General features: G+C 39.6%; 2 protein-coding genes across 4 annotated transcripts in view; one reads left to right on the top strand and one right to left on the bottom strand.

The window, feature by feature from the left end:
* The first annotated feature begins 4,428 nt into the window (after positions 1-4,428).
* ogdhb (oxoglutarate dehydrogenase b) lies at positions 4,429-25,830 on the top strand. 3 transcript variants are annotated; one of them, XM_026172805.2, is made up of 24 exons: positions 4,429-4,581; positions 5,758-6,156; positions 7,728-7,916; positions 10,076-10,169; positions 12,433-12,548; positions 12,760-12,914; positions 13,046-13,192; positions 16,402-16,492; positions 17,352-17,531; positions 17,626-17,754; positions 18,087-18,266; positions 19,116-19,268; positions 19,833-19,935; positions 20,148-20,276; positions 20,374-20,524; positions 20,722-20,849; positions 21,040-21,218; positions 21,638-21,709; positions 22,410-22,535; positions 22,617-22,689; positions 22,769-22,932; positions 23,224-23,378; positions 23,726-23,751; positions 24,873-25,830. In XM_026172805.2, the coding sequence occupies exons 2-23, from the start codon at positions 5,923-5,925 to the stop codon at positions 23,739-23,741; spliced, it is 2,964 nt and encodes a 987-aa protein (XP_026028590.2). In that variant the 5' UTR covers positions 4,429-4,581; positions 5,758-5,922; the 3' UTR covers positions 23,742-23,751; positions 24,873-25,830. The 3 variants fall into 3 exon arrangements, with proteins under 3 accessions (XP_026028590.2, XP_026028587.2, XP_080159521.1); XM_026172802.2 differs by lacking the exon at positions 23,726-23,751; XM_080303395.1 differs by lacking the exons at positions 23,726-23,751; positions 24,873-25,830 and adding an exon at positions 23,976-24,693.
* LOC113025254 (poly(ADP-ribose) glycohydrolase-like) overlaps positions 25,529-27,022 on the bottom strand; it is an 18,705-nt gene continuing 17,211 nt past the window's right edge. The window contains exon 16 of the mRNA XM_080304510.1: positions 25,529-26,896. Within this exon, the coding sequence (XP_080160636.1) occupies positions 26,787-26,896 (110 nt within the window). The 3' untranslated portion in view covers positions 25,529-26,786. The remainder of the gene's footprint in view (positions 26,897-27,022) is intronic.

Raw genomic sequence — 27,022 nt, 5'->3', positions numbered from 1 at the left:
AAGGGAGAACAGCAGGGAGAGCACGCAGGGGATTACACCAGGTATGAACACAGACGACGCGACCAGGAGCAGAGGAAATCACACACTATAAGTACACGAAGAGACACTGGGAAATCACACACAGGTGGGGGAAACAGCTGGACCTGATTAACCTGACGAGACAGGGGAACACTAACACCAGTGAAGGAAACGGTTTCCAGGGCCTAATCCGTGGATCGACTTCCTTCGAGGCGTGGACGTCTATCAGCAGAGAATGTACCTTCACCTATCAGCAGAGAATGTCCCTTAGTCTGTAACACAGTCAAATATATTCTCTTTTTTTTTTTTTTTTTTTTTTTTTTTCTAAATGACATCAGAAACAGCAGTATGCGACATTACGTGATGGCAGAGCTTCAGTTCATCCTTTGTCATTTTTTTTTTTTTTTAATAAATAGGACAGGGGGAATGAATGAGAGAAAGAGGGGGAGAGAAAGAAAGAAAACCAAAGGGGAGAAGAGACGGTGAGAAGGGGGGGGAAGAGAGAGAGAAAAAAAAAAAAAAGAACTCCTGGGTCACCTGTATGGAGAAAAAAAAAACAAACAAACAGAGGAGACAGCAAACAACAAAGAGTAACATAATAATAGAGAAAACAAAGCACCATCACAATAAACTAGCTAGTCATAGATATCAATATTTACTAAATAATAAACGATATTGTGCAGCACGCAAGATAGACAGCGCACAGTGTGCTTTGAGGCAGCAGCCAAGAAAGCTTTAGTCCGTGTCTGTGAATACCCATGTGTGCATACCTGTGTGGATCAGCATGCTTGCATTCCAAAGGTTTCTCCATGTAATGATCTGCTAGGGAGTGTGGGGGGGCCACAGCCCCGTCCTCCAGGGTGTGAAGCGGGTATGGAGGAGATCAAAACTCCAGACATCCAGAGGCCCCCAGAACACAAGAGACCATGGAAGACCAACAGAGGGGCAGCCGCGCCACTGTTCCAGTAGGAGCTGAGGAGAGTCCCAGATGAGGGCTCGCCCAGCAGCCGCGGAGCAGAAGTCAGGGGGAGTTGCAGTGACGCGCCCGTGAGCTCCGCCGGCCCCCAGCTGTGCCTGAGTGACCGAGCCCCAGGCCGAGAGGCCGGGGGCACCACCCCTCCTCCAAAGGGGCCCGAGCGAGCCCCAGGCCCCGACAAGCGGCCGCCAAGGAGTGAGCCGGTGTGTACCCGGACGCCCACCCCCAGACACAAAGAACCACCAACACACCGACACCTGAGGGAGTCCGCCACCGGCAGGGGAAGTGGTGGTGGGTGGAGATAGGCCTCCAAACCTTGGAGGGCCTGAGGTGTCAAATATATTCTCAAGTAATATTCAAACATGCCATTCAGCGTGTTAGTACGAGCTCGGGAGCAGCTTGGGAGAACAAGAAAACAGAGACTGCTTTAGATTGTCTTCCCAAAGTGACTCAACTTTATTCACAAGTACAACAGTTTATATAGAGGGTAAAATTCATGAGACAGCAGATTTATCAGTTTAAACCAGTACAGACCAAGATAAGGCAGCGTCTTCCTGCCCTTGGGTGAAGAAGCATCCTTTGTGTAGTTTATCAGTTCAGCTACAATTGTGATTATCTCAGCGACATATTTTCAAGGCACAAAACAAAGAGTTCTTACATTAGTGAAATCTGAAACAAACCATTTGGCCTTCAACAGGCGTCTCCTAAAAGATTAAGAAACTAATGTAGCTGAGGGAGTGATCTCTGTGGTATTTCAACCTTGTACCAGCCTGTGATTCTCACACATCAATTCTTGGGTCAAAGAGAAAAATAACTAAAACAAAGGGGCCTTATTGAATGACAGAGTTTTCCTGTATAATGTCACTATAAAACAATATCCAGTAAATGCTACCATGGTACTAAAATACCTAACAACCAGGGACCAACAGAGGGAGCACAAACCCAGAACCCAGTGTCTAAAATCCCAAACACAAACCATCCCAAAACAGCCATGAATAATAATGAAAGTAATAACAATAAGGGACACAAACACAAAGTCACTCAGTCATGGCCGCAGGACCATGACAGTTAAGTTCCCTAATTTGGTTGCTTTTGTAAATTGGAGCTAAATAAATAAATCAAATTGAAATATATTAAATTTAGGGAGATAAAACTCACCTTTTGCAAATACCTTAATGTCACGGATTATAGTGAAATACAGTAGAAACATATTTAAAATTGCAGTAAAAAAAAAGTAGTAATTCACTAGCTGGGATCACATGCTTGTGAAAACCTACAAAAATGTTAGGTTTGCTAACATTTTTGTTGTTAATGGCAGATGGCTTGAGCATAAATTGAGGCTGTGGTTTGGGGACGGCCTCAGAGGGGACTGGTGCCAGTTCCTGGGTCAGGCAGATCCCCATAAGAAGTGAATTATTTGAAAAAGGGAGAGAGGGTGGGTACGAATCTAAGAGGAGACAATAGCGACCTCATTGTACAGGATACAGTAACCATCGCAGTGGCAGACATCGAGGAAAGTTTTTCAATATATAACTGGTTAGGGGTGAGGGGAGGAAGACACGATAAAAGACACACTGTGGAAGAAAACCAGAGTTTTAGAAGGATTTTAAATTCAAGAATGAAAAAAAGCTAATATGATGTCTCTTTCTAGTACTCTTGCACCAGCATCATTATGATTATTATGATTATTATTATTATTATTAGTAGTAGTAGTAGTAGTAGTATTTGCAATGTTGCAATGCTGGTTCTGAGAGATTGATCTTGGAGGCTGCTGTTCTCTGCTCTTAGGTACACCAGCATTGATATTGTGTGATGCCTGTTTTCCTCAATGCTCTTCTAGCATTGCTCAATTTCAGCTCAGGATCTGCCCTTGTATTGTTATTCACTTGTAGCTGAAAGCACACCTTGGGATCTTTGCATGGATCTTTGGAAAACAGGCCATTTCTCCTCTTGGCTTCTGCTATGGAAATCTTGTTGCACTTTCTTATTCATCCAGGACCAGGTTTTTCAACCTGAAAAACAAGAAAAAGACTAGCACACCATAAAAAACAACAACAATAACAAAAAATAAAAAATAAAACATCACAAACAGCAGTACAGAACCAGGAACATGTGATCTGTCAGCCTGAAAAGAGATAGAGACACACATGCACACACAAAAAATGATATTCCCAGCATCCATGGGATAGTACCAAGAAACTGATAAAAGTCATGTTTAATTAAAGACTAGATAAGGAGAATATATTTGCGATTTTTAAGGCTTTGTCGTTTTATTTAGTATTTTGTTTTCTTTACAAAAAAAATTGAGGTGTGAAATGTTCATGTGTTATGCCCGGATTTGATTGTTAATGACGTCCATTGTTTTCAAGTACAGAGCCAAACAAGGCAAGAATTCTTCAGAGAAGAGGCAGTCAGCTGTCTGCAGTAGCTTCAGCAAGGCTGAAGAGCGATGATTTTTTATTAAAGGAAAGTTTAAAGGGCAAAACTTCTGTTATGTTTGCAATTCGTTTAATTAAATATTTAATTAAATAAAGCTTTCATGAAATGTAAAACATTTTCTGGCAGTGGTGTAAATGCATTTATTCTATTTTGAATGCAGAGTGGTATTACTATGTTAATTATTTGTGCTGTGAGATCCAAGTTTACATAATGAAGTGGCTGAAAATCTGTGTCACCACCACCTGAAGTATATGTGTGAATGTCTTTCTTGTCTCCTCTGTGTCTGCCTTTAGTGTTGCAAATACTTCATTAGCATCATGAATTAAGCTGTGTTGCCAAAACACCAATTACATGAATACATATTAACATCAAAGTCAGTGGTGCAGAGGTATCGGAGCCTGTCTGAGAACAAATTAATAAGCTGAGGGATAAAATGCTTTTTTACTTAAGGTCTGCTTTGAAGTACTTTGATTATATACTGTGAGCCATATGAATTAACCATCTCAGATTTTAATACAGGTATATTTTTCTTCATGAAACAAGATGCGATAATTAGAAATTCTGCTTTTTTTACCAACCAGACTGACAACATTGTGACTCAAACGGTGATAGTATCAGCCTTCTACACCAACACATAACTTTTAACACCTCTTTTTTCTTAGAGTTATAGTCATCTCTTGAGTGTTTGTATGTGTACTCGTGCGGTTTTCATCAGTAATGAAATTTACTGTAATCAGAAAAATATATATTTCTATGTAATAAAAAAAACACCACAAAAAATGTTTTGGTTTTATTTAAATGTGACTACATTCGAGATGTAGTTATCCATTCATTACATCTCTGCCCACATTAGGCGCATTTTAAACATGCATATCATTTGAGTTGAACAGACAAAACTAACCCTGCGTTCAGCAAGGCCGAGAACACCAGAGAACGAAAACGTTTTCTTTGTTGCTTGCTTAAACAAGTATTTGTAAAGAGTTCACTATCAGGACGCTTTTCAGCACCAGGAACGAGACAGCGCTCCCGCGCGACACACACGCGCGCGCACAGACTTTAGTCTACGACAGGACCAATGACTTTCACTCATTTACAACACGGGAGGCTCCGGGGAAGGCGTCAAAAGCACCTACGAGACGGTGGAAAAGGTAACAAACTCGATACAAATGAAGTGTTATCCTAAAAGCTTTATTTAACGGGAAACTTTACTTTGAACCTGATTAATGCTTCATAGTGATAGTACGGTTTTTGAAGTGTTCTTGCTTTGTGTTTGGGATTGTATTTACTGAATGCAGATTTTAAGGTTACGAGGCTTGTTGTCTGTGTTTAGGCTTTATGCCTCCCTCAGTGAACTTAATTTTACTTTTTTTCCTGGAAAGACCCGTTAGATGTGTTGTTAACCCGCGCCAGTGTTATTTTTCTGGGTTTTCGTAACTAAATTCCCCTGTGTTGTCTTACTGCTTAACTTGTGCTCACAGAAACATTCAATTAGATTGCCATAAAATGCTAAAAAGTAATGACTAGGAATACACCAAAAGCCATACATTCTCTTTTTCAGTAAAATCTGCTAAAGATTAAAGTCCAGGTTTTAGGAACTACTAAGGTGTCTTTAAAAGTGAAAGCTATTATTTTTGACATGCTTTGTTGCTTGCTGAAATAAACTGCAACATTTTGCAGCCGTTAGAGTTAGGCCTACATTTAATAGGGGTATGTGCATATAGTGTGTGAATAGTGTCCCTATATTGTATAACATAATACTGAAAACCATAACTAAATCTAAGGCTTGAATATAATAGCTAAATGCTGAGTCTTAAACCTTATAACTAAGTCATAGGCCGTATAAACATGGGGCACATCTTGCCTCTAGAGATCCCCCCTAAACCTGCATTTTTCATTAATGGTGAGCAGGGGCCTGGTTGCAAAAGTACTTCTTGTTGTTCACCTTTTAAATATTGACCAAGATTTAGGGGTAAGGAAATCACAAATTGTTAGCCACTTTTCTGTGCTTGTTAGCAACCCTCTGCTTCTTTAGCATGTAATGGTAGTCTTGGACTCCTTCCCCAGTCTTTTCTGAAATAATTGAGGCCTTAGTCCATATGCTGCCTATGGTACATATCACATTTTCAGAATTTTTAAGTAATCTCTGCAGCTACATATGGCAAAATGCATACCTGAATTTACAACTAGCACTTCATTCACATACAAGTACTGAGAAACTGAATAAAAAATTTTTTGGCCCTACCTTGTGTTTTTCCACTAAAATATATTTAATATTAGCCTTATTGGGTTTGCTCAATTACAAAATCTATATTTGGAATCTGCAGGATCCATTGGACAGTTGAGAGAAGAAAAGGGGCAGTGTCTGCAGATAAGCCAATCTCTCCATTTCAGCAAGCCAGATGGATTTGAAGACGGGCAGCTGCTGATTAGCCTGGAGGATCTCCTTGTCCAGGAGAGTGGTCCTGCAGAACTGTGACTCATCTGCTGCTATGCACCGCTTAAGGACTACGGTTGTAAGGCTTTGGCCTTTAACGGCTGTACAAATGGCCCAGAGCCTATCAAAGCCTGTACCGTTGGCAGTTAAACAGGGCTTAAGGACATCTCAGCCCGCAAGGCACCTGAACACACCTCTAGCTAGTGAACCCTTTCTTAATGGCACTAGCTCTAACTATGTGGAGGAGATGTACTACACATGGCTGGAGAATCCAAAGAGTGTACACAAGGTACAGATGAATTTAATTCTGTGTTTGATGTCGTTGTCAATTATATATGTTTAAAATATGAAACTGCATGTAAAACCAACCAAGTGTCTTGGTCGGCAGAGATGACCTAATACATAACAGTGAAAAATAACTCCACCTCCATCAGTTACAGACAGGTATTAGGTTGCCTGGCATGGGACCAAAGTATGATGGTGATTAACCCATAACTGAAAAGGTGACTATGACACAGTGTTTAAATTTGTATAAAGGAGCAGAAATTTATGATGAAATTTAAAAAGATAAACAGAAACAGATTTTGAAAATAAATTGGGATGTTGGTGGTGGCTGGAGGGGAGGTCGAAAAATGGAAAATAATAATAAATAAGTACATAAATAACGACCACTAAATACACATGTAAAGAAAGAAAGTTGACAATTTTACTAAAACTTGAAAATACAAAATTTTCACACATGATCGTCAAGACACAAAATTGTCCACACCTGTACTTCTTGACATGTTGCACAGTGACAATCCACTGAAGACACATTATTAGTGGAAATCCTGGAATTTAGGTGATGGAGCTGCCTGAATAGAGTGTAAAGGATACATGACACACTCAGTGTAAATGCAATAGACAACTACCTGCACTATTCTCACTTAGACATCACACAGAGTGTGCACTATGACACCAGTCTACATGATGAAATGCAAAAAACTGTAGTTCCTGGAGTGGCAACTTGAAGTTGCCTGCATAAATTAGTCAGTTCACATAGAATTCCATGGTTAAGTGGCCAGCCGAACATTAAAAATGTTTATTGTCCAGTCCAGAAAACAATTTTGGTGTCTATTGATAGTTTCCCCCGTTATAAAAACTGCACAGTCTGAGATTTTGTTTTATAACTCATCTTGTCAGTTGAAAGTCAAGTGTGATGTAGTTGTAGCCAATAGCTGGCTCCTAGGCCTTACTGCATCTAATTTGGTCCTGCAGTAAGGTACAGATTATCCAGAAGTTTGTGCTTCCATTGAGGTGAGTACAGTTGTAGTTACTTAACACTAATAAGCAGATATGTGTGGGTGGAACCATAGTTTCTCAACTTGTTTGGTAGACATGGTACCGTACCCTTGCTTTCCTCTCTGACTCTCCTCCAAAATAAAAGTATAGCAGCAACCAAAATGCTTACATTGATAAATTAAAATGTGGATTCCCGTAGTCAGCCTGGGAGAATCACTGTACGCTTTGCACTAAGTACATGGTGAAAAGCTCGTAATGTAATGACTCACACTAAATTGCAAGAAGTAGTCACTCTCCTGCCCTCACACGGATATTAACTTGGGGTACAATTCATTCTTAATCTCTACAGGAGTGTGAGTAAACTGCCTTCAAAAAGTTATGTGTTTTCATTTTACCTACACTGATTTTTGTAAATCTTGCCTCATTGCCAGTTATGGCAAATGCTCCCGATAACAGTGACTTGACTTGAGTCTTGCTTAGTAATCACTGTTTAACCTAACTACGTTGGTGACAGGCTATTAATTCATGTGACTAGTTAGCATATTGCTGAGTAAACTGTCTCTTTCTTTCTCTATGCAGTCCTGGGATGTGTTTTTCCGTAATGCCAGTGCTGGGGCTCTGCCTGGTGCAGCCTATCAGGGCCCACCACACCTCAGTAGGACTTCAGAAAGACTGTCCAGTGCCCAGGCACTGGTGGGGACTCAACCCAGTGTGGAGAAGCTGGTGGAGGATCATCTAGCCGTACACTCACTTATTCGAGCATACCAGGTTAACTGCAACCACACAGAAAATGTTTTGTGTCTCATTATTGTAGAGTTAGGGTTTTTTTTTTTCATTTTAGTTTCTGGAAGTGACACAGACTGTGTTACAAAATGCAAAGATAGTAAAACCCACTTCACATATATCATCAGTTCTCTGCTATAATCTGCAGTGAAATGATAAGGAAGCAAAATTAAAGTAAGCCTTTTCAGTTTATTCATAAAGGAAAAAACAAAAGATTAACAACTTTCAGTCTGGTGTTTTACTCTGACACGGTACACTAAAAGTAATTCTACTTTAGTTCCTTTTGCCATTAACTACTGCACAATATTTTCTTTAGTAGATTGTGGAAAGTGCGAGGCAGGTGTTCAATGCCATGGTCAATAATTAAGTTGCTGTTTATAAAACCTTACTCTAAAAAATTCAAGGTGAACGTGAAAACTGACCAAGAGCAGCTATCACCACCAAATGAGGAATAAATGGTATTTGATTTTTCAAAAATTTAGATGACTGATTGTGGACATAATTTCAGCCTTACATCCCGAATTGGCAATGTTGTGACCTCAGATTCATCTGTAAATTGAATGCTTAGTTTCCATTATTAAAAACCCTCAAATAGTCCAAGACTACACCAATGCATTATGCATTATTGGACCATTGTTCATGCAAGTCTGAGTTGATAATGGGATATAAAGAGACAGTTTCTGCCTTTGGAAATTGTGTTAGAAACTCATCAGAATGGGGAGCTGTTGTGTTTTAAAATGACACAAACGTACGTACAGGACCTGTGTACGTTTGTGTCAATATTTTTAAAGGTGCTATTGGCATGATATTCTTACCAGATGTCAATAATAATCCATCCAGTCCACACATACAAATAAAAGAAACCATAGACCCATAAACTGTGTATTAGTGAGAAATGACACAAGGAAAAGTATTGAACTGAAATATATTTACTACTTGAAAATGTTCCCTCTAAGCCTGAAGGGAAAAAGAGGGAACAAACACATGTAAGGGAAGCTCTTAAAACATGTGGTTATCCTAAATGGGTTTTCATCAAGTCAGCAAAAATGCACAGAAAAGAAGACACCAACTAGGGAGGATCAGAAAGACAAACACAACAATATTGTCATCCCCTATGTAGCAGGTTTTTCAGAGAAACTCAGGAGAATCATCTCCAAGCACGACATCCCAGTGTACTTCAGACCCAGCCACACACTCAGACAAAAACGGGTTCATCCCAAAGACAAACTCCTAAACACAAGCTTAACAACATATTATATGCTGTACAGTGTAGTGAGGTTTGCTCAGACCTCTACATCAGAGAGACCAAACAGCCAAAAACACATGGCACAGCACAGAAGAGCCACCTCGATGGGACAAGACTTGGGTGTTCATCTGCATCTAAAGGACAGGTCACTCTTTTGAGGACACCAATGTTCACATCGTGAAAGAAGCCATCTATGTCCACTGTGAGCGACCATCTTTGAACAGAGGCCAACTGCCATGAACAACTGAACAACTGCCATCTATAATCCATTGTTGAGATCCCTTCCCAGACGCCTTAACGCCCACTCACATTCTGGGCCATTTCACCTGAGGAAATCACATGATAGGGTTTCACAGTGGGTTCACCCGAAGCTTTGGCTGATTGTGACCTACACCCGTTTTTACACCTTAGTCTGTGTGATTAGGTAGAGGATCAATAAGGGGTCCATGACCCTCTTGGGGGACTCTAGGGCTTAAAATCTGGGACTCTCCACCAGTTGATCTTAGAACTGAAGAAGAATCTCGGATGAGACGTAAAACATCTTCAAGAAACGTTCTAATTATTGATTCATTTCCGCTGGTGTCATGACTTTCCATGCCTTTTTGCACCTCCCTTTCTTCATGTGTTCAGTACTTTTTGTCTGTGTCTTTTCAATTTACAGTATTATTAATGTTTTATTTATAAACAGATTTATTTATGTAGTTATTTATGTTAAGAATAAAAATAATTAATAAATAAATGGGGAAGAATACACATAGAAATACAAAAAAAAAAATCAGTGAATGAAATAGCTGACATATAACCATTATAATTGCAATTTTCCCAGTGCACCAAAAACAGTAATGGACACTTTCAGTATCAATAATCGATGCATTGAGCCATATTCCCTTCTGTGTAGGTAAGAGGGCATCACATAGCCAAGCTGGATCCCCTGGACATCAGTTGTGTAGACTTTGACGATGCCCCCTGTACTATTGGTTTCCAGAACGTCGGTGAGAACAATAATCCTGTTGCATGTTTATTCATTTTCTCTTTTTTCCGCTGGCTTTTCTTTTCCTGTTATTTTTATACTTTGATCCTTTTTGTCATGATATATTTGATACCTTTAATTGTCCCACTGCTCTTTTATCACTGATCCACTCCTTATGTACCTTCACCGACCCATTTACCCTTTCAGTTTTCTTTATCAATGTGACAACCCTGCTTTCTTATCTTTTAGCCTCCCTCCTCTTTTATTTACTATCACAGGCCCACACTTTGTGTGTGTGTGTGTCTGTCAGAGAAAAAACATGAGTGTCAGTGCATGTGCATTTGCCATAAAACATACTTCTTTGATATTATAACTAACTATAACTAATAATAACTGTCTTGCAGCAAGTCACCCATGAAAGAAGGTGTGCTTGTTGGCTCCTGACAACCTTTGCTCAGTGCCCAATGAGGTCAAGCAGGACTTTTACAGGCTTATCTAAGTGTGCTTCAATAAAATGTTACTATGATTAGATTACAGGCAGAAACTACTTGATTATGTTACATCATCAAAGAAAACAAGGCTAGGTTTTTATGTGCGAGGTAGTTCAGAAAGGCAGAAAAGTCTAAAGATCTCCTATGTAACACGCTGACTGGGATGTATTGAATTAATAATCCCCCATGATAAGCAGAGTACTCTGTACTAATTTGCTGACAGAGATGCACAAAAAGACATAGATACAACAAGTTGCCCTGCCCCTTGTCTATCTAGTTTTGTCTTATCACGGTTTGGTGTGACGAGGACATTGCATGCTTAGATAAACACAAGCCACTCTGACGTCTTAGACCGTGTCTCTTCACTACATTGGCGCACCATTTGACCAGTAAACTTAACCTACCTTCAGCTTTAAGTACATTGCTTCTCATTATGTGTGGTTTCTGTGACTATAGCTTGGAGCTTTAAAAAAGAAGGAGGGGAAAAAAGCATTAAAAAAATAACAGAGTTATGTATTTATGACAGGTTATCTGTTTCTTTCCAGGCAAGTTATTAGGAAATTACAGACCCATAAAACCAAGCTAAATGAAAAGTTAATATTACATAATGACCATGGTTCAGGAGTTTAAACCATGGATGCTGATATTAAGGGGTGATTTGCCTGACCTTGTTTGGCGAGTTAATTCAGAGCCTCGGGGTTTTGAGAAAGAAAGCTCTGTCATTTTGAGAATGTAATCAGCTGAGATTTGATGCTGCAGCTGCTGTAAAAGAGCTTTGGCCCCTGATGAATTAAAGGATAGAAAGAGAGATTTGAGATTTTAAGCTAAAATGTTCCTTAAAGGAAGACTTGACCAGTTTAATCCACAAAGATCAAACTGCTTTCGCTGCTTGTGAGATTATGTCAAGAGAACTGCATAATGGGAAATAATAGAATCATCTTGTGTTCAGGTCAGGTTGTAAGGACATATGATATGTCAGTCATTTTTAAATCAAATCAAATCCCTGTACAGCTCAATGCAAATATTATAGACAGGGGTTTAAGTTCATATGGATTCACACAGGGTAAAGATAAAAATCTTTGCAAAACTTACTTAAGCATTTTTCAGTCAAAGAAAAATTATTATAGCCACTTAATAAAAAAGATTGCAAACCATTGATGTTTCTTTGTGAATGAATTTAATTCATTTTGTTATAATAGTCAAAATGCCAGAGATAAAAAGCAATTTAAAGGCGTGAAAAGTGGCTTTACCCTGAACCTTTGAGTTAGGCAATTCAAAATGCTGTGTACTTTATAAGACATAAGATGTAAAGAAAACCCACATACATACAAAATTGATAGAACAAAGTGAAACAATTAAAAAATTACCCAAACTAATAAGATCACTAAAAGTTATGTGTAGCTGTTGTTTAACTAACAACTCTTCATGCAGAGTCTTCTACCTTAGTGTTTTAGCTGTCGCATTGTTGGTCTTTTGAAGCCAAAAGTGTTACATTTGGGCCAGAGGGTGGAAGGCTTGGTTAGGAAGCTGCGTTTACAAACTGTACAGATGCATCTTCTACATACACAGTTCTAAGTAACAGGCTAATAACAATTTCACTCACCTAAACACCTAAAATGTCAGAAACACTAACACGATACATACGTTTTCTGTCGACTGTACCATTGTTTGTCTGCCTCATTTTTCTATTCTAGAAGTTGCCATTTGGTTTTGTCCTATCAATTTCACAGCCTACATGTATTGTGCGATGATGGGCTGAAAGAAAGATTTTTTATTTCATTGTTTACACTGCAGGCATTTATGGGCTGGCTGAAAGTGACTTAGATAAGGTGTTCCGGCTTCCCACTACCACCTTCATTGGTGGGAATGAAAGTGCTCTGCCTCTCAGAGAGATCATATACCGCCTTGAGGTAAGGATCATATATATAAATGCTTATTTTTTAAACACAGAATGTGATGATCCAACTTGTTTGATTTCCAATGTCTTTGTGGTATAGATACCCATATAGATGCTGATTTAGATACCCATATATCAGCAGATACACACAGCCAAGAAAAGTTGTAACAGGAACCTCTTTTTTATCCAAACTAATACAAACGTAACTTTTTTTTGTCTCTTAGAGAGCTTACTGTCAACACATCGGTGTAGAGTTTATGTTTATTAATGACATGGAACAGTGCCAATGGATCAGACAGAAGTTTGAGACTCCAGGAGTCATGCAGTGCACTCTGGAGGAGAAGAGGACCCTACTGGCCAGAATGATCCAGTCAACCAGGTGTGTCTGTGGTGCTTCACTTTCTTAGTACGCCTCAACAAATAACTAAAAGTTTAAAAGGCCTTTCTCAGTCTGATGGAAGTGTAAAGTTCCGAGCCACAGTGTGAAACACCACAACCAACTTTTTGCAGGTTTGAGGAATTTCTCCAAAGGAAGTGGTCTTCAGAGAAGCGCTTTGGCCTGGAAGGTTGTGAGTCGCTCATTCCAGCCCTGAAGACCATCATTGACAAGTCCAGTCAGAGTGGAGTGGAGAGTGTAATCATGGGAATGCCACACAGGTGCCATGGCTATGAATTTTACCTTTTGCATATCGATGACCAGCAAATTCAGTTCTAATTCAATTCAATTTTATTTATGTAGCAAAAAATCACAAAAACAGCTGCCTCAAGGCACTTTATATTGTAAGATAAAGACCCAACAGTAATAGAGATGAACTAGAGAAAACCCCAACAATCAGATGACCCTCTATGAGTAAACATGTTGGCAACAGTGATAGGGAAAAACTTCCTTTTAACAGGAAGAAATCTCTTCCTATTGCAGGGTAACTAAGGGAAGATCCAGCCCAAATTTTATGCTGTGTTAAAAAGGAAAGTTTTAAGCCTAAAAGTAGAGAGGGTGTCTGTCGCCCAAGTCCAAACTCTGAGCTTATTCCACAGAAGAGAGCCCTGAAAGCTCAAGGCTCTGCCTCCCATTCTACTTTTGAGTACCCAAGGAATCACAAATAAACCAGCAGTCTGAGAGCAAAGTGCTCTTTTAGGGTGATACAGTACTAAAGCAGAGATTTGCAAAGGTGTGCCAATATAAAACTCTGAGGCCTTTTTTGTTGGAGATGGTGTTAGAAGTATAGGAGGGGTAGAAGATGGGCAACAACAAAATTCCAGTGCAATACCTCTAAAATGCAGTAAGGTGGAAGTGTTGCAAGTTCCTCTTCTAAATTCTTGCAGGGTCTGGTTCTGAGTTCCTTGAGGGTTTGATTGATCTTGTTTTTTAGTGTGGGTAATCTAGACTCTTGGGGTAATCAGGACTGTGCAACACCAGGCAGAACACATTCCCTCTTAGGCAGAACGGAAAGAAAGGAAACACACACGCAAAGAAAGCTCTTAAATGCACAAGAAAGAAGGTCAGAAATCAACCAGGGAGAAACAGAATAACAAATGGAACAGCATTGTCATCCCTGCTGAAGCAGGTTTATCAGAGAAATTCAGATAATTTTTCCAAGCACTCCAGACCCAGTCACACCCTCAGATAAAAAGAAAAGGCTTGTTTATCCCATGGATAACGCTCCCCTACATACATAGGTCAGAGTGGTTTTACAAGTAAAATACCCAACAATGCAGTGGTGTAAAGCACACAACCTGTTCACTGAAGTGACGAATCAAGCTTCTCCATCTGGCAATCCAATGGATAAGCGTGGTTTTGTCAGTTGCCAAGAGAACAAAATTTGCCAGACTGCATTGTTCCAAGTGTAAAGTTTCATGGAGGAAGGTTGTTTTTTTGTTTTTTTTTGGCGGGCTCGGCCACTTCCAGTAAATGGAAATCTTAATGCTTCAGCATACTAAGATATTTTGTACAATTTCATGCTTTGTGGGAATAGTTTGAAGGTGCCCCCTTCCTGCTTCAAAATGACTCCATACCACTGGGCAAAGTAAGTTCCATAAAGACATGGAGAGCGGGTTTGGTGCGGAAGAACTTTGGTGGGGACTGGCCTGCACAGAGTACTGACCTTAACTTAATAGAACACCTTTGGAATGAATGCAAACCAGGCCTTTTCGTGCACAGTCAGTGTCTGACCTTAAAAAATATAGTGTGACTGCAAAGGGTGGGTAGACATCATATTAAACCCTGTGGATTAAGGTCTGTGAAGGTTCTCAGTCATCCAGGTCATCGTAGTCAAAGGAGCTTGCAAAGAAAAGCGTCTGGACTTCTTTAAGTTGCTTGAAGACGTTTCACCTCTCATCCGAGAAGCTTCTTCAGTTCTAAGGTCAAATGGTGGAGAGTCCCAGATATAAACCTAGTGGGAGTAACCCCCCACAGAGGGACAAAAGGACCCCCTGATGATCCTCTAATCGCCTGAGCCAAGGTGTGAAACTGGGTGTGGGTCCCAATCAGCCAGAGTTTCGGGTGTGTTCATTGTGAAACCTGGCCCCACCTTATCATGCGAATTCCTGAGGTCAGATGGCCCAGGATGTGAGTGGGCGTTAAGGCGTCTGGGAAGGGATCTCAAAACTGGATTATAGATGGCAGAGAGTTGGTGTCGTAAACCCCCGCCTCTGTTCAAAGATGGTCGCTCACAGTGGACATAGATGGCTTCTTTCACTCCTCTTTCAAACCATCTGTCCTCTCTGTCCAAAATGTGAACATTGGCATCCTCGAAAGAGTGTCCTTTATCCTTAAGATGCAGATGGACTGCTGAGTCTTGTCCTGTGGAGGTGGCTCTTCTGTGTTGTGCCATGCGCTTGTGAAGTGGCTGTTTGGTCGCATGATAAGGTGGGGCCAGGTTTCACAATGAACTCACCCGAAACTCTGGCTGATTGGGACCCACACCCAGTTTCACACCTTGGCTCAGGCGATTAGAGGATCATCAGGGGGTCCTTTTGTCCCTCTGTGGGGGGTTACTCCCACTAGGTTTATATCTGGGACTCTCCACCATTTGACCTTAGAACTGAAGAAGCTTCTCGGATGAGAGGTGAAACGTCTTCAAGTAACTTAAAGAAGTCCAGACGCTTTTCTTTGCAAGCTCCTTTGACCTGTGGATTAAGAATATGATTTCACTCAAGTTCATAAAGTTGTGAAGGCAGACAAGCAAATACTTTTGGCAATGTTGTGTAACTCGACAGTTAGCAGCTTGCAGCTACCTACATCATAGTTCTTTCAGCAGGTGTTAAACGCAGAGTACAAGGATGTAGTGTACCATGTCCACATATTGAGAAAGAAAGGCCCCATGCACCAACACCAGAGCTGAACTAAAACTGTCTACAAGCTTCTGAAATTTTTTTCATCCTCAGCAGTTTACACAAATGATCCCCACTCTTACTGGTTGGTATTGTCTTTTGGTCATACTGGGCAAGTTCAAGTACAAAATGACCAGACTGACCACAAAAAAGACAGCTTCAACTTGGTTCTCAGCTGCTATTCCTCAGGTGCTAGTATAGCCTGACTGAGCTGCATTGGCCCCTCAGAATGGCGAACAGAGGAGCTTTAAGTGCTGTGCTGGAAGTGGAAGGCAGGGAGAACCAAAGGGCAGAATCGGGACGGGAACTACAGCCAGAGGAAGGCTGAGACTTGTCGTTCCATTCCTTGTTTTGTTCATATAGGTGATTGTCTACACTAATAGTAAGAGCCACAAATTCATTTAAACTCTTCAGCTCATCACTGGTAGCCAATTCAAACCTGTTGCATCTCTGTTAGGAATGTGCAGAAATGTGTTACAAAGGTAGAATTACTGTATCTTTATTGAAGTGTTTTTATTCCTCTTATGTGTCTTCAGAGGCAGACTGAATGTGCTGGCAAATGTGATCCGGAAGGAGCTGGAGCAAATCTTTTGTCAGTTTGACTCTAAGTTAGAGGCTGCGGATGAGGTTTGAACATTATTTAGTTAGATTTAGTCAAGAGCAATGAAACAGATTTACACAAAAAATATAACTATGACAGTGCTTGTGTTAATGATAACAACTGATGTTTGGAAAATGTGTTTAGGCACATGAATAACTTTAAAAATGATTGACACTCTTTAGCTGAGAAAGCCTCTTTTTTCCAACCAGAAGGTATCAATAGTAACTATGATGGGGTCCAGTTAAAAGTGGGGTACAAATTAGTAGTGCTCCCCATCTGTCACACAGAGACAGCAAAGAGGTGGTACTAACTAAACCCAGAGGTGAGAGGTGAACGATAGCTGTTATTAAGAAAATGTTATGTAATCAAAATCAAACAAAAGTGGAATCAAATCAAATCAAAACCTGAGAAAAAAAACAAAGTAAGACACCCGTTCAGCTTTTCAGCAGTTCTCATTCACTGCAATTATGGCTTACACAAGTACGTTGGTTAGGTTAGCTGTTAAGAACAAGCTAAAAAGCCAATGTCAGTATGCCATGCAATTATTAAAATATGTGACCTGCCATATGTATTTAACTCTAGCATATTAATTCAACTGTAGACTGATGGCTGCAGAATGCAGAGGTATATCTAAAAGGGGAACATGCAGTGGCACAGCACCTTCCTAAAATATAAATTTATTACATTAAGTGCGATATTACTATGTTTTTATAGATCAATAAAAGTAGCAGATTATTATGTTGGGTTATTAAATTCAGGTTAACATTAGCTCCACCTGCAATATTAAAATTGTGTAGGCCGTCTATTGAATAGCACATGTGCACATATGTTATTAATAAAAATAAATAAAGATGAAAGGTTCAGCATCTGACTTTGTGCTCTCAGGGTTCTGGCGATGTGAAATATCACTTGGGGATGTATCACAGGAGGATGAACCGGGTCAGTGACAAGTACATGACATTGTCTCTCGTGGCAAACCCCTCCCACTTGGAGGCCGTTGATCCAGTGGTGCAGGGAAAGACCAAAGCTGAGCAGTTCTACTGTGGGGACACTGAGGGAAAGAGAGTATGTTGAATTTTTTTCTTTACCATATAAACAGAAGACAATGTCTCCGTGGATGTTTTCCAATATGTTTGCATTTTGGTGAATCATTTTGCAGGTGATGTCTATTCTCCTTCATGGCGATGCTGCATTTGCAGGTCAGGGTATAGTGTATGAGACATTCCACCTGTCTGACCTGCCATCCTACACCACACATGGTACAATACACGTGGTGGTCAACAACCAGGTATGGACTGTTCGATTCAGTTTGTTACGTTTAAAATTCTTTCAGCAGTTATCAAGTTTATGGTATGGACAGGTATTTCAACAAATAGATCACTTAATGGTTATAATAATAATAATGGTTTTGTAACTGAATTAGTTTTCCCCAGATAAAACTAGGCTTCTGGAGTATGGATTATTGAATATACACTAAAAGTACTTTTGAATTGACCATAATACTGTGTATTTAACACTGCGTGTGAATTGCTAGAATTGCAGTTCCAGTAGTTAAAATGAGCACAGTGTCATAACTGTAACTGGTTTTAATATACATGTGTGTTACTCTTGCCCACATAGATTGGTTTTACGACAGACCCCAGGGTGGCTCGTTCATCTCCGTACCCAACCGATGTAGCTCGAGTGGTCAATGCACCCATCTTTCACGTTAACGCAGATAATCCAGAGGCTGTGATGTATGTGTGCAAAGTTGCAGCTGAATGGAGGAACACATTCCATAAAGATGTCGTTGTAGACCTGGTAAAAATGCTCGTTATTATAACTTTTTGTTAACCACCAAGTAAAATGACCCTGACTGAAACTGCTGTTATTTAAGAAAAAATACTTTGAAAACAGGAAACACTTTTACTAACTATAACCCGAAATAATGAAAGTAAATCTGTGAACAAAGCATAAAGTAGGAGTAAGCATGTTTCCAACATCTAAAAAGGGCATTAAGCCCCATCTGACCTTAGAAACATGACGGTTTAATTCAATTCAGTCCAATTTTTGATTAATCCAATAAAGGATCATTTGTTAGAAGCAGTCTAGAAAAACACAGACACACACACACACAAATGAACTAAATCAAGGTAAAAACTTTAAAAGTGAGGAGTTTAGAATAATGGGTAGTAGTAGTTTACAGTCAGGTGAAGCATGATGATACCCTAATGGCAACAAAGAATAGAATAGAATAGAATAGAATAGCCCTTTATTATCATTGTACATGTACAATGAAATTGTGGAGAATGAAATATTCATTCTCAGGGTGCGTTCAGAAAAGGCTAGAATACCTGTTGCTATCTCAAGGATTAGTTGGTTGCTAAAAGAAGCTACGTCTATTTGCTTCACTTATCTTCCAGTTATCTTAGACTTTAACAATACTGTGTGGATGTGAAATGAGCCAGTAGAAGAAAAAATAATAGAGTCAAAAGACTAATTAAAATGATAGATGGTGGGATCAGCTGTTGTCATTTAAATGGACTGTCACTTTACTGCACTGTGCCAACAAGTGTGCCAGTCAGTACTGACATACTAAATTTTCATACAGCATACAGGGTCAAATAGGTGATCAGAAAAACAAACATAAACATTTGCCTCTTCACTCAGGTGTGTTACAGACGGAACGGACATAATGAGATAGATGAGCCCATGTTCACACAGCCGCTGATGTACAAGCGCATCAAGAAGCAGAAAGGAGTCCTGCAGAAATTTGTTGAAAAACTCATTGATGAAGGAGTCGTCACAACTCAAGAATATGAGGTAAAGCTACCTGCACACCTGTGCTGTAGATGGTTATGAAGCATGCAAATTGTAGACAAAGACACAATATAACTTCTTCTGACCTCCAAGTGGATTTGATTTTTGGCTGCAGTTTTAAACTCTATCACACATTTAGCTTGAGCTTACTCAGTCCGAAGATGATGATCATTGTCAGGATTTTATACCAAATGAAAAAGCTCAGCTAATTCTTTGAGACTGATCAAGTAACACACAGATTTCTCATGTGGACAGCTGTCACTGACAGTCAACTCCAGTCTATATGACGTAATGGACCTTCTCAGCAGGTTGAGTGTTAAAGTGTGAATTTTAGAGAGCCATTCAAGAGAGCTAACCTCAAGTTTTCTGAAAATCTTGTGAATGCTAAAACTCGAGAAGGAAGTCACTTAGGATTTTGTAATTACCATAGGTGTGTCTACTAGGAGGCTGCCACCAGTATTTTACTTATACTGTTGCTATCAGTTACTAGATTAAAAATCACAATGAAGATAAAAAGAAAGACTAAATTTTCTCATTAGATGCCCAACTTGCATTGATCTCTTGCAGGAGGAAGTAGCCAGTTATGACAAAATCTGTGAGGAAGCTTATACTCGCTCCAAAGATGAAAAGATCCTACACATCAAGCACTGGCTAGATTCACCCTGGCCCGGTATGACTACATGTTGTTAATGAAGCTAAACCATTTCTGTGTGTTGTTTTTTTAACTCCCTATTTTGTCAAGAAATTAACATCAAACACAATAAATTAAGACAGAATACAATGAATACAACTGAATACACAGAATATTTTTGAATCTTGGGCAAGAAGGGCATCCCATGCATGCCTCTTGCTTTTAATGCTTTTGTGTGTCTGTGTATTTAGGCTTTTTCACACTGGAGGGTCAGCCTAGAAGTATGACCTGTCCTTCGACTGGCATCAGCGAGCAAGCGCTCAGCCACATTGGCAACATTGCTGCATCTGTCCCAGTGCAGGATTTTGCTATACATGGAGGTGCCCTCACGTCTCTTGTGACAAAAATGAAGATCCACTGAATGTACTTTCAAGCTGTTTTAGACCTGGATTTTCTGCATTGGTGTTCATGTTGTAGGGTTGAGTCGTGTCCTAAAGGGACGTGCAAATATGGTGAGCCAGCGACTGTGTGACTGGGCTCTAGGGGAGTATATGGCCTTTGGCTCTCTGCTCAAGGAGGGAATCCATGTGCGTCTCAGTGGTCAGGATGTGGAGAGGGGCACGTTCAGGTAAGAAATAGATGTACTATCTATGTACATATTTATGTAGCCAACTTCCTAAGAATAAAATATCAAGAGGTGATTGCATCTAAATCTCTTTGACCTGTGCTTGTATTAATTTCTTCACCTGCATCTTATCTCTGAATTTAAAAAAAAAAGGACAAACTCAGTCATACCACTCATTTTTTTCTGGTTATATTTCACAGCCATCGACACCATGTTCTTCATGACCAAAATACTGACAAAAGGATGTGCATCCCAATGAATTATATCTCCCCTGATCAAGCTCCTTACACTGTGTGTAACAGCTCTCTATCTGAATATGCAGTGCTGGGTAGGTAACATAAACACAATAAAGGCTTCTAAAGTACCAAAATCTGGTGCGTTTTGCATGATTCTTTGCCTACCTCGCTCTCTCCCACAGTACCTGAAGTACAGTATTTCACAGTTGAAGTGTCACTTTTCAATTTGCTGGCATGTTTCAACATCAAGGCTTCCGTTTCATTCTTCTCTCCCATGTGCAGGTTTTGAATTAGGCTTTGCTATGGCCAGTCCCAATGCACTGGTTCTATGGGAGGCCCAGTTTGGAGACTTTCACAATACAGCCCAGTGCATCATCGATCAGTTTATCAGCTCGGGACAGGCCAAGTGGGTCAGACAGAATGGCATAGTGTTGTTGCTTCCTCATGGCATGGAGGGAATGGTAAGAATTTAATCTACCACATTCCACATGTATCTCAATTTGATTTGTCTCACCATCAGAGTTTGGGATTGTATTACCACCTTATAATGCAACGCCTGCCTTGTATCGATGTCTTCTTGATTTTACGAAATGTTATATTTTTAATACTATTCTACGGGGTTGCACTGTCAGAGCACAAATCACTTATGTCTCTGTGTAAAACTGTGGGGTACTGTGTTGTACTGGAACAAAATGTTTATTCTGTCCATGGTAGTAAAATTATTTTGATGCAAATGAAAGGACATATATGGATACATAGTGCCTTATGTGTTACTAATAAACTTGAGATCTGCAATATCACATATAAACAAACCTTAAATACACTACAGGAAAGAAAACTGCATCACATTTGTACTGCTTCCATTTCGTTTTCATCACAGGGTCCAGAGCACTCATCTGCACGCCCTGAAAGATTTCTACAGATGTGCAATGATGACCCAGATGTATTCCCTGTGAGTTTGTGTCAGAATGTCATTAAGGAATCATAGTCTGTCAAGTACCGGTAAATGATTTTCAAGTCTGAAAAGAGAAGGAATTTCAGAAGTTAAATCAGCATTCTTTTTAATGGCCAGCAGGGGGAACTCTACAGCCAAAAACAATCTGTATCTAGGGAATCTATGACCTAAGTAAACATACAACATTATCTTCATTTTGTGCATTTTGAGCATGCTTTAGTGTAAGCCTGTGTCATGGTTGATATGTTTCTCAGTTATATCAGTCCTTAATCAGCCCATCTGGTTTTAAAAAACTTAGTTCAGCTAGAGGCTTCAACAGCAAAAACAATGGGTGGCATCACAGTAACTACGTATGTTAAGGACAGAGTGGAACATGCAGTGCAGGTTGGATTCGTATTTTGCCACAATTAAAAGTATCTTTCTGTTTTTCTTTGGACTCATTAGTAATTTTCCGTTCTCTTCTGTCTTTGTCAGAGTCATATTTTTTATTTGATTAATTTACCTTAGTACCTAAACAAATTAAATAATTGGAACAAATAATTCTGTTCTTTTGAATTTTTGAATTAAATAATTGTATTGTGTACATTTTGTCATCAGGTTGACTAAACTTTTCTTATCTTTTTTAATCTTCCACGTAAAATTTTGTATGTTGTATTGTAATTTCTGTTTGTTTTTTTACTTCATTGTATGTTGGCAGAAACTGTCTGAAGACTTTGCCATGCATCAGCTTTATGACTGTAACTGGATTGTTGTGAACTGCTCTACTCCTGCAAACTACTTCCACGTTCTCCGCAGACAGATCCTGCTGCCTTTCAGGAAGCCCGTAAGACATATATACCAAAACATGCAAGATAAGAGTCAATTGAAATTCTGAACATGTTCTATGCTCTGTCTTTAATCGCAGCTCATAGTACTAACTCCAAAGTCGCTGTTGCGCCACCCTGAGGTTAAGTCCAGCTTTGATGATATGCTTCCAGGTGAGTACAGATCAGAAAAGTGCACAAGAACTTTTAAAATATTTGGTTATTTTCTGTTTTTATGAATTCTGTCATGCAGGCACACATTTCAGGCGTCTAATCCCAGATAATGGGCATACAGCCACCAACCCTGAGAAGGTGAAGAGACTAATTTTCTGCACCGGCAAGATTTACTATGAACTGACCCGGGAACGCAAGAACAGAGGCATGGACGAAGCTATTGCTGTTGTACGCATCGAGCAGGTAATCAGTGTTTTGGTAAAACTGTTGTGTAAGTCTGTAAAAAGCTGAAACTGAATCTGAGACTGTGGAGTGACTCGTTTAGTCTAATGTCAAGGCAATTTCACACTTCACATACTTCACTGCTGTACAGGTAAAACAATGGTGGCATGGCCTTATAGTGTGCAGTATTTGTCTGCCTTAAGTCAATCACAGCACCTTGTTAGGCAACACCGCACAGACTTCCACACCAAAAGTAGCAGAAACTTGAGTGTTCATTCCAACCACATTGTGGCATCTTTCTTTTTTTGGCAGCTGTCACCATTCCCCTTTGATCTGGTGAAAGAAGAGGCTGATCACTATCCAAATGCAGATTTGGTTTGGTGTCAAGAAGAGCACAAAAACCACGGCTACTATGACTATGTCAAGCCCCGCATCAGCACCACCATCGGTCACACACGCCCCATCTGGTAAGTTTGACTTTAGCTGACTGTACACCTGAAGACAGGGCAGTATACCAGTCCATTTACCAATATGTTCACTATTGTTCGTCTCCACATGTCTAAACCACCATGCTTGTCTCACTATGTCTTTAAACCCTCAATCTAAACTGTCCCTCTGATATATCTAATCGAGTCCATTCTGGTCTTTTTGGTTTTCCCAAACCATACATCATAACAGGTCTTACTAGTCTTGTAAAACTTCCCTTTCATTTGTGCTGCCATTCTTCTGTCACATATCATACCTGATTTATCGTCCCTCTGATATAATCATTTCTAATCCTGTTCAACTCTGCCTTTTGTTTTTGTTTTTTTAGTGCCACCCAACTATAAAACTTAGCAGGTCTGTCTGCCATCTACATTTCCTTTCATTCTTACTGCTATCCTTCTGTCATACATCACCCCTGACACTTGCCTCCACTCACTGCACCCCACGTGCACTCCTATCTTCACCAGTCTTGCTTTGGATGGTTTACCCCAGATATTTAAACTCATCCACCTTCACTGTTACACTTGTCTCTTTCTAATTCACACACATGTATTCTTCATGTACCTTCTTCTCCCCAGTGCATACCTCTGCAGACCCTCGTTTCCCTGATGCCTACTTTCACTACAGGCTATAATGTCAAACATCATAGTAGACACAGCCTGACCTCATCTGTCAACCTGTCCAAGACCAATACAAAAAGGAAGGCGCTCAGTGCCAATCCCTGATGTAATCTCAGTCCCACCATGAACCCATCTGCATCTTCTACCACACACCTCACCACTGTCTTGCATGTCCTGCACTTGCCTCACATATTTCTCTGCTATTCCTGACTTTGTAGTACAGTATCACATTTCCTCTTGGCACTTATATGCTTTATCTAGTGCTACAAAGACACCGTGCAACTCCTTCTGACCGTCACTCTTTTGTAGCACACTGCTGCTCACTGATAGTCACCTGTCTTTGTCTTCATGGTCATCAGTTTTTATTTATTTGCACATTTATCGAATGCTTTAAAAAAAAAAAACATTCACACACACTATCATTATACTTGGGCACATGGACAGGAGGATCCAGGGTTTGATCCCCTGACATTTTGACTGGTAAATGGATCACCCTACCACTTAAGCTACAGCCATCCTGCAGGACACATTGAATTGCATCATGAGCAGTGATATTATAGTAAACAGGAGTGAGAACTCATACATCATTTAGAGGCCATGTCAGTACACAAACACACAGCAGACGTTTAATGTTGTGACTCTTAAATGTTGAATAAACTCACAGCCTCATTCCACTGTTCTTCACTCATATTTTGTGTTTAATTTACTCCCAAAAAGAGGAAAAGGCATCTGTAAACAAAAAAAGAAAAACCTGTAAACCAGGTTAAAGGTGATTGTTATTGGCAGTATTGTTCTTTTTTTTTTAATGTGTGTGTGTGTGTGTGTGTGTGTGTGTGTGTGTGTGTGTGTGTGTAGCTATGCTGGTCGCGAGGCTGCAGCAGCTCCAGCCACTGGAAACAAGCACACTCACAAGATGGAGCTGCAATATTTGCTGGACACAGCACTGAACTGAATCTACATTGATACTAAGGGCTGATGATCTCCCACCACTCTGGGATCTAGCCTATCTGCAGAGCTTCAGAGAATCCAGACCGGCTTCACCATTTTCCAGAAATTTTACGTCATTGTGTTTTTACTTCAGTATTTTTACAGATTAGAATTGTAAACAGATGTAATCTCAAAACACACAATGACTTTTAACACTATTACCAACTATTACAATCTCATGTTTACAGTGAAGGACGCCACTAGAGAAAACTCTGATGATATGCCTGTAATCCATCTGTGAATTTAGACAAATTACAGTTTTAAGACTGTAATATTTTATTTTTCTTATATTCAGTCAGATAATTAATCCAGATCAAATCTTCAAATAATATTATTGATGTGTGGTATACTGTTTTGGGTCAAACAATCAGAAACATTCCCCAAAAGTTGATTCTGTTCATCTGGACCTAGTGTTTTCAGTGGGAGATGCATTTCCTTCGGTGGTGCTAGTTTCAGTCATTATGCAAATGTACTGTTTATAAAATTGGGGAAACCTGCAGTCAGCTGAGACTGAAGAAGTCACTTGACGAAACGTTTCTCCCACCAAAAACGCTTCGTCCAGATGAACAGAATCAACCTTTGGAGAATTACAAAATCAGAAACATTAATGATGTTCATATTTTAAGGAAGAAAACGAGGATAGTTCTTTTCTGGCATTTTAGCACACTTTGCTCCAGAGTGGCTCCAACAGATTTCAGAAACAACATCACAGGTCTGTGGTCCAGAAAAGTGCAGTCCTAAGTATAAAGAACTAACTTGTATTTTTATTATTATTATACACATTCTGTTTTCATTGATCTTGGCAAATAAAGCTTTTTGAATAGTCCTGCTTTTGCTCTTCAATATTTCACAAATATATAATTTACATTTTTGCACTTTTTCTTTTATACATGTAATCAAGAAGCTGCAGAGAAGTCAGTCACCATTGTAACCAAAGATCTTCTAAATACTCAAGATCTCCCAATCATGCTCACGAGAAAGCCCCAAATAGAATTTGTAGATTAACCTCATTTTTCTTTTGGACATTTTCTTTCACTTCTTTCTAAAGAGTAGAGATAAGAATTCACAATGAGTCACTTTAGAATGCAAGGAGCTGCCTCTTGATCACCGTCATCTTCACCCACCACAACCAGCATACATGGCATACAAGATGGCTCAGGTGCAATTGTAGTCCTGCAGCAACATTAATATGATGTTGCAGGATCAACACAGTCCTATCACATACACCACATGGACAAACAGAGGCAAAAGAATGTAGTGGACATGGAATGGAGTACTCTGAAAAATATATCCCAGTCTTATCGTGCAAATAGTGTTTTATTAAGGTAACTATCCATGTGTATTTTGTGTATTTGTTAACAAATGTATGCAGCATCTCAAATACTGAAAGTTTCTTTCAGTCTAGTATTAAATAAAATTCCACACAAACTGGCAATAAATTGTCATATAAGTAATTTAATGAGATTGCAGAATTACAAGAAATTTCAAGAATTATGTCTTCAGAATGTTTTCTGACCACAACTCCTGGTGTATGGCAGTGACCTCAAATGTAAATTTTAGCATAAAGCAGATTAGACCACTGTGCTAACTCTCAAAGCACACACCAAAATTATGCTATTTGGATGTTTATTTTGTTCCTGGCTGCTACTGTATAGTTAATTATCATGTAAACAAAGCACTTCAAAATAGTTGTCTTCTCAAAATGATTAAGTAGCTCAGTATTTTCTTCTGTTATAAAAACTACCCTCCAAGATTTTAGTGCAAATGTGGACACAGACTCCTTTACAGATGACTCTTGGAGTTTCTGTTTTTTTCGATGAAGTCAAACAGATCCACATGTGAATCACAGTGTTTGGCAGGGCTAAAGTCACGCAGAAGTTTGTACAGTGTCCCTGTCAAAAAGGAATAAAAAGGTATATTAGAAAAATTAAAGAAACACCACTTTTTACAGCCAAATTCTGAAAAGTTATATCTTAAAAAATTGGCATTCAGCTCTAAATAATTAAAGAACACAACAT

The sequence above is a fragment of the Astatotilapia calliptera genome, chromosome 7 (genome assembly GCF_964374335.1).
Source record: "Astatotilapia calliptera chromosome 7, fAstCal68.1, whole genome shotgun sequence".
NCBI classification, from domain to species: Eukaryota; Metazoa; Chordata; class Actinopteri; order Cichliformes; family Cichlidae; genus Astatotilapia; species Astatotilapia calliptera.
The sequence above is the reverse complement of the archived record's forward strand: the minus strand, read 5'-3'. Positions and strand labels throughout refer to the sequence as shown.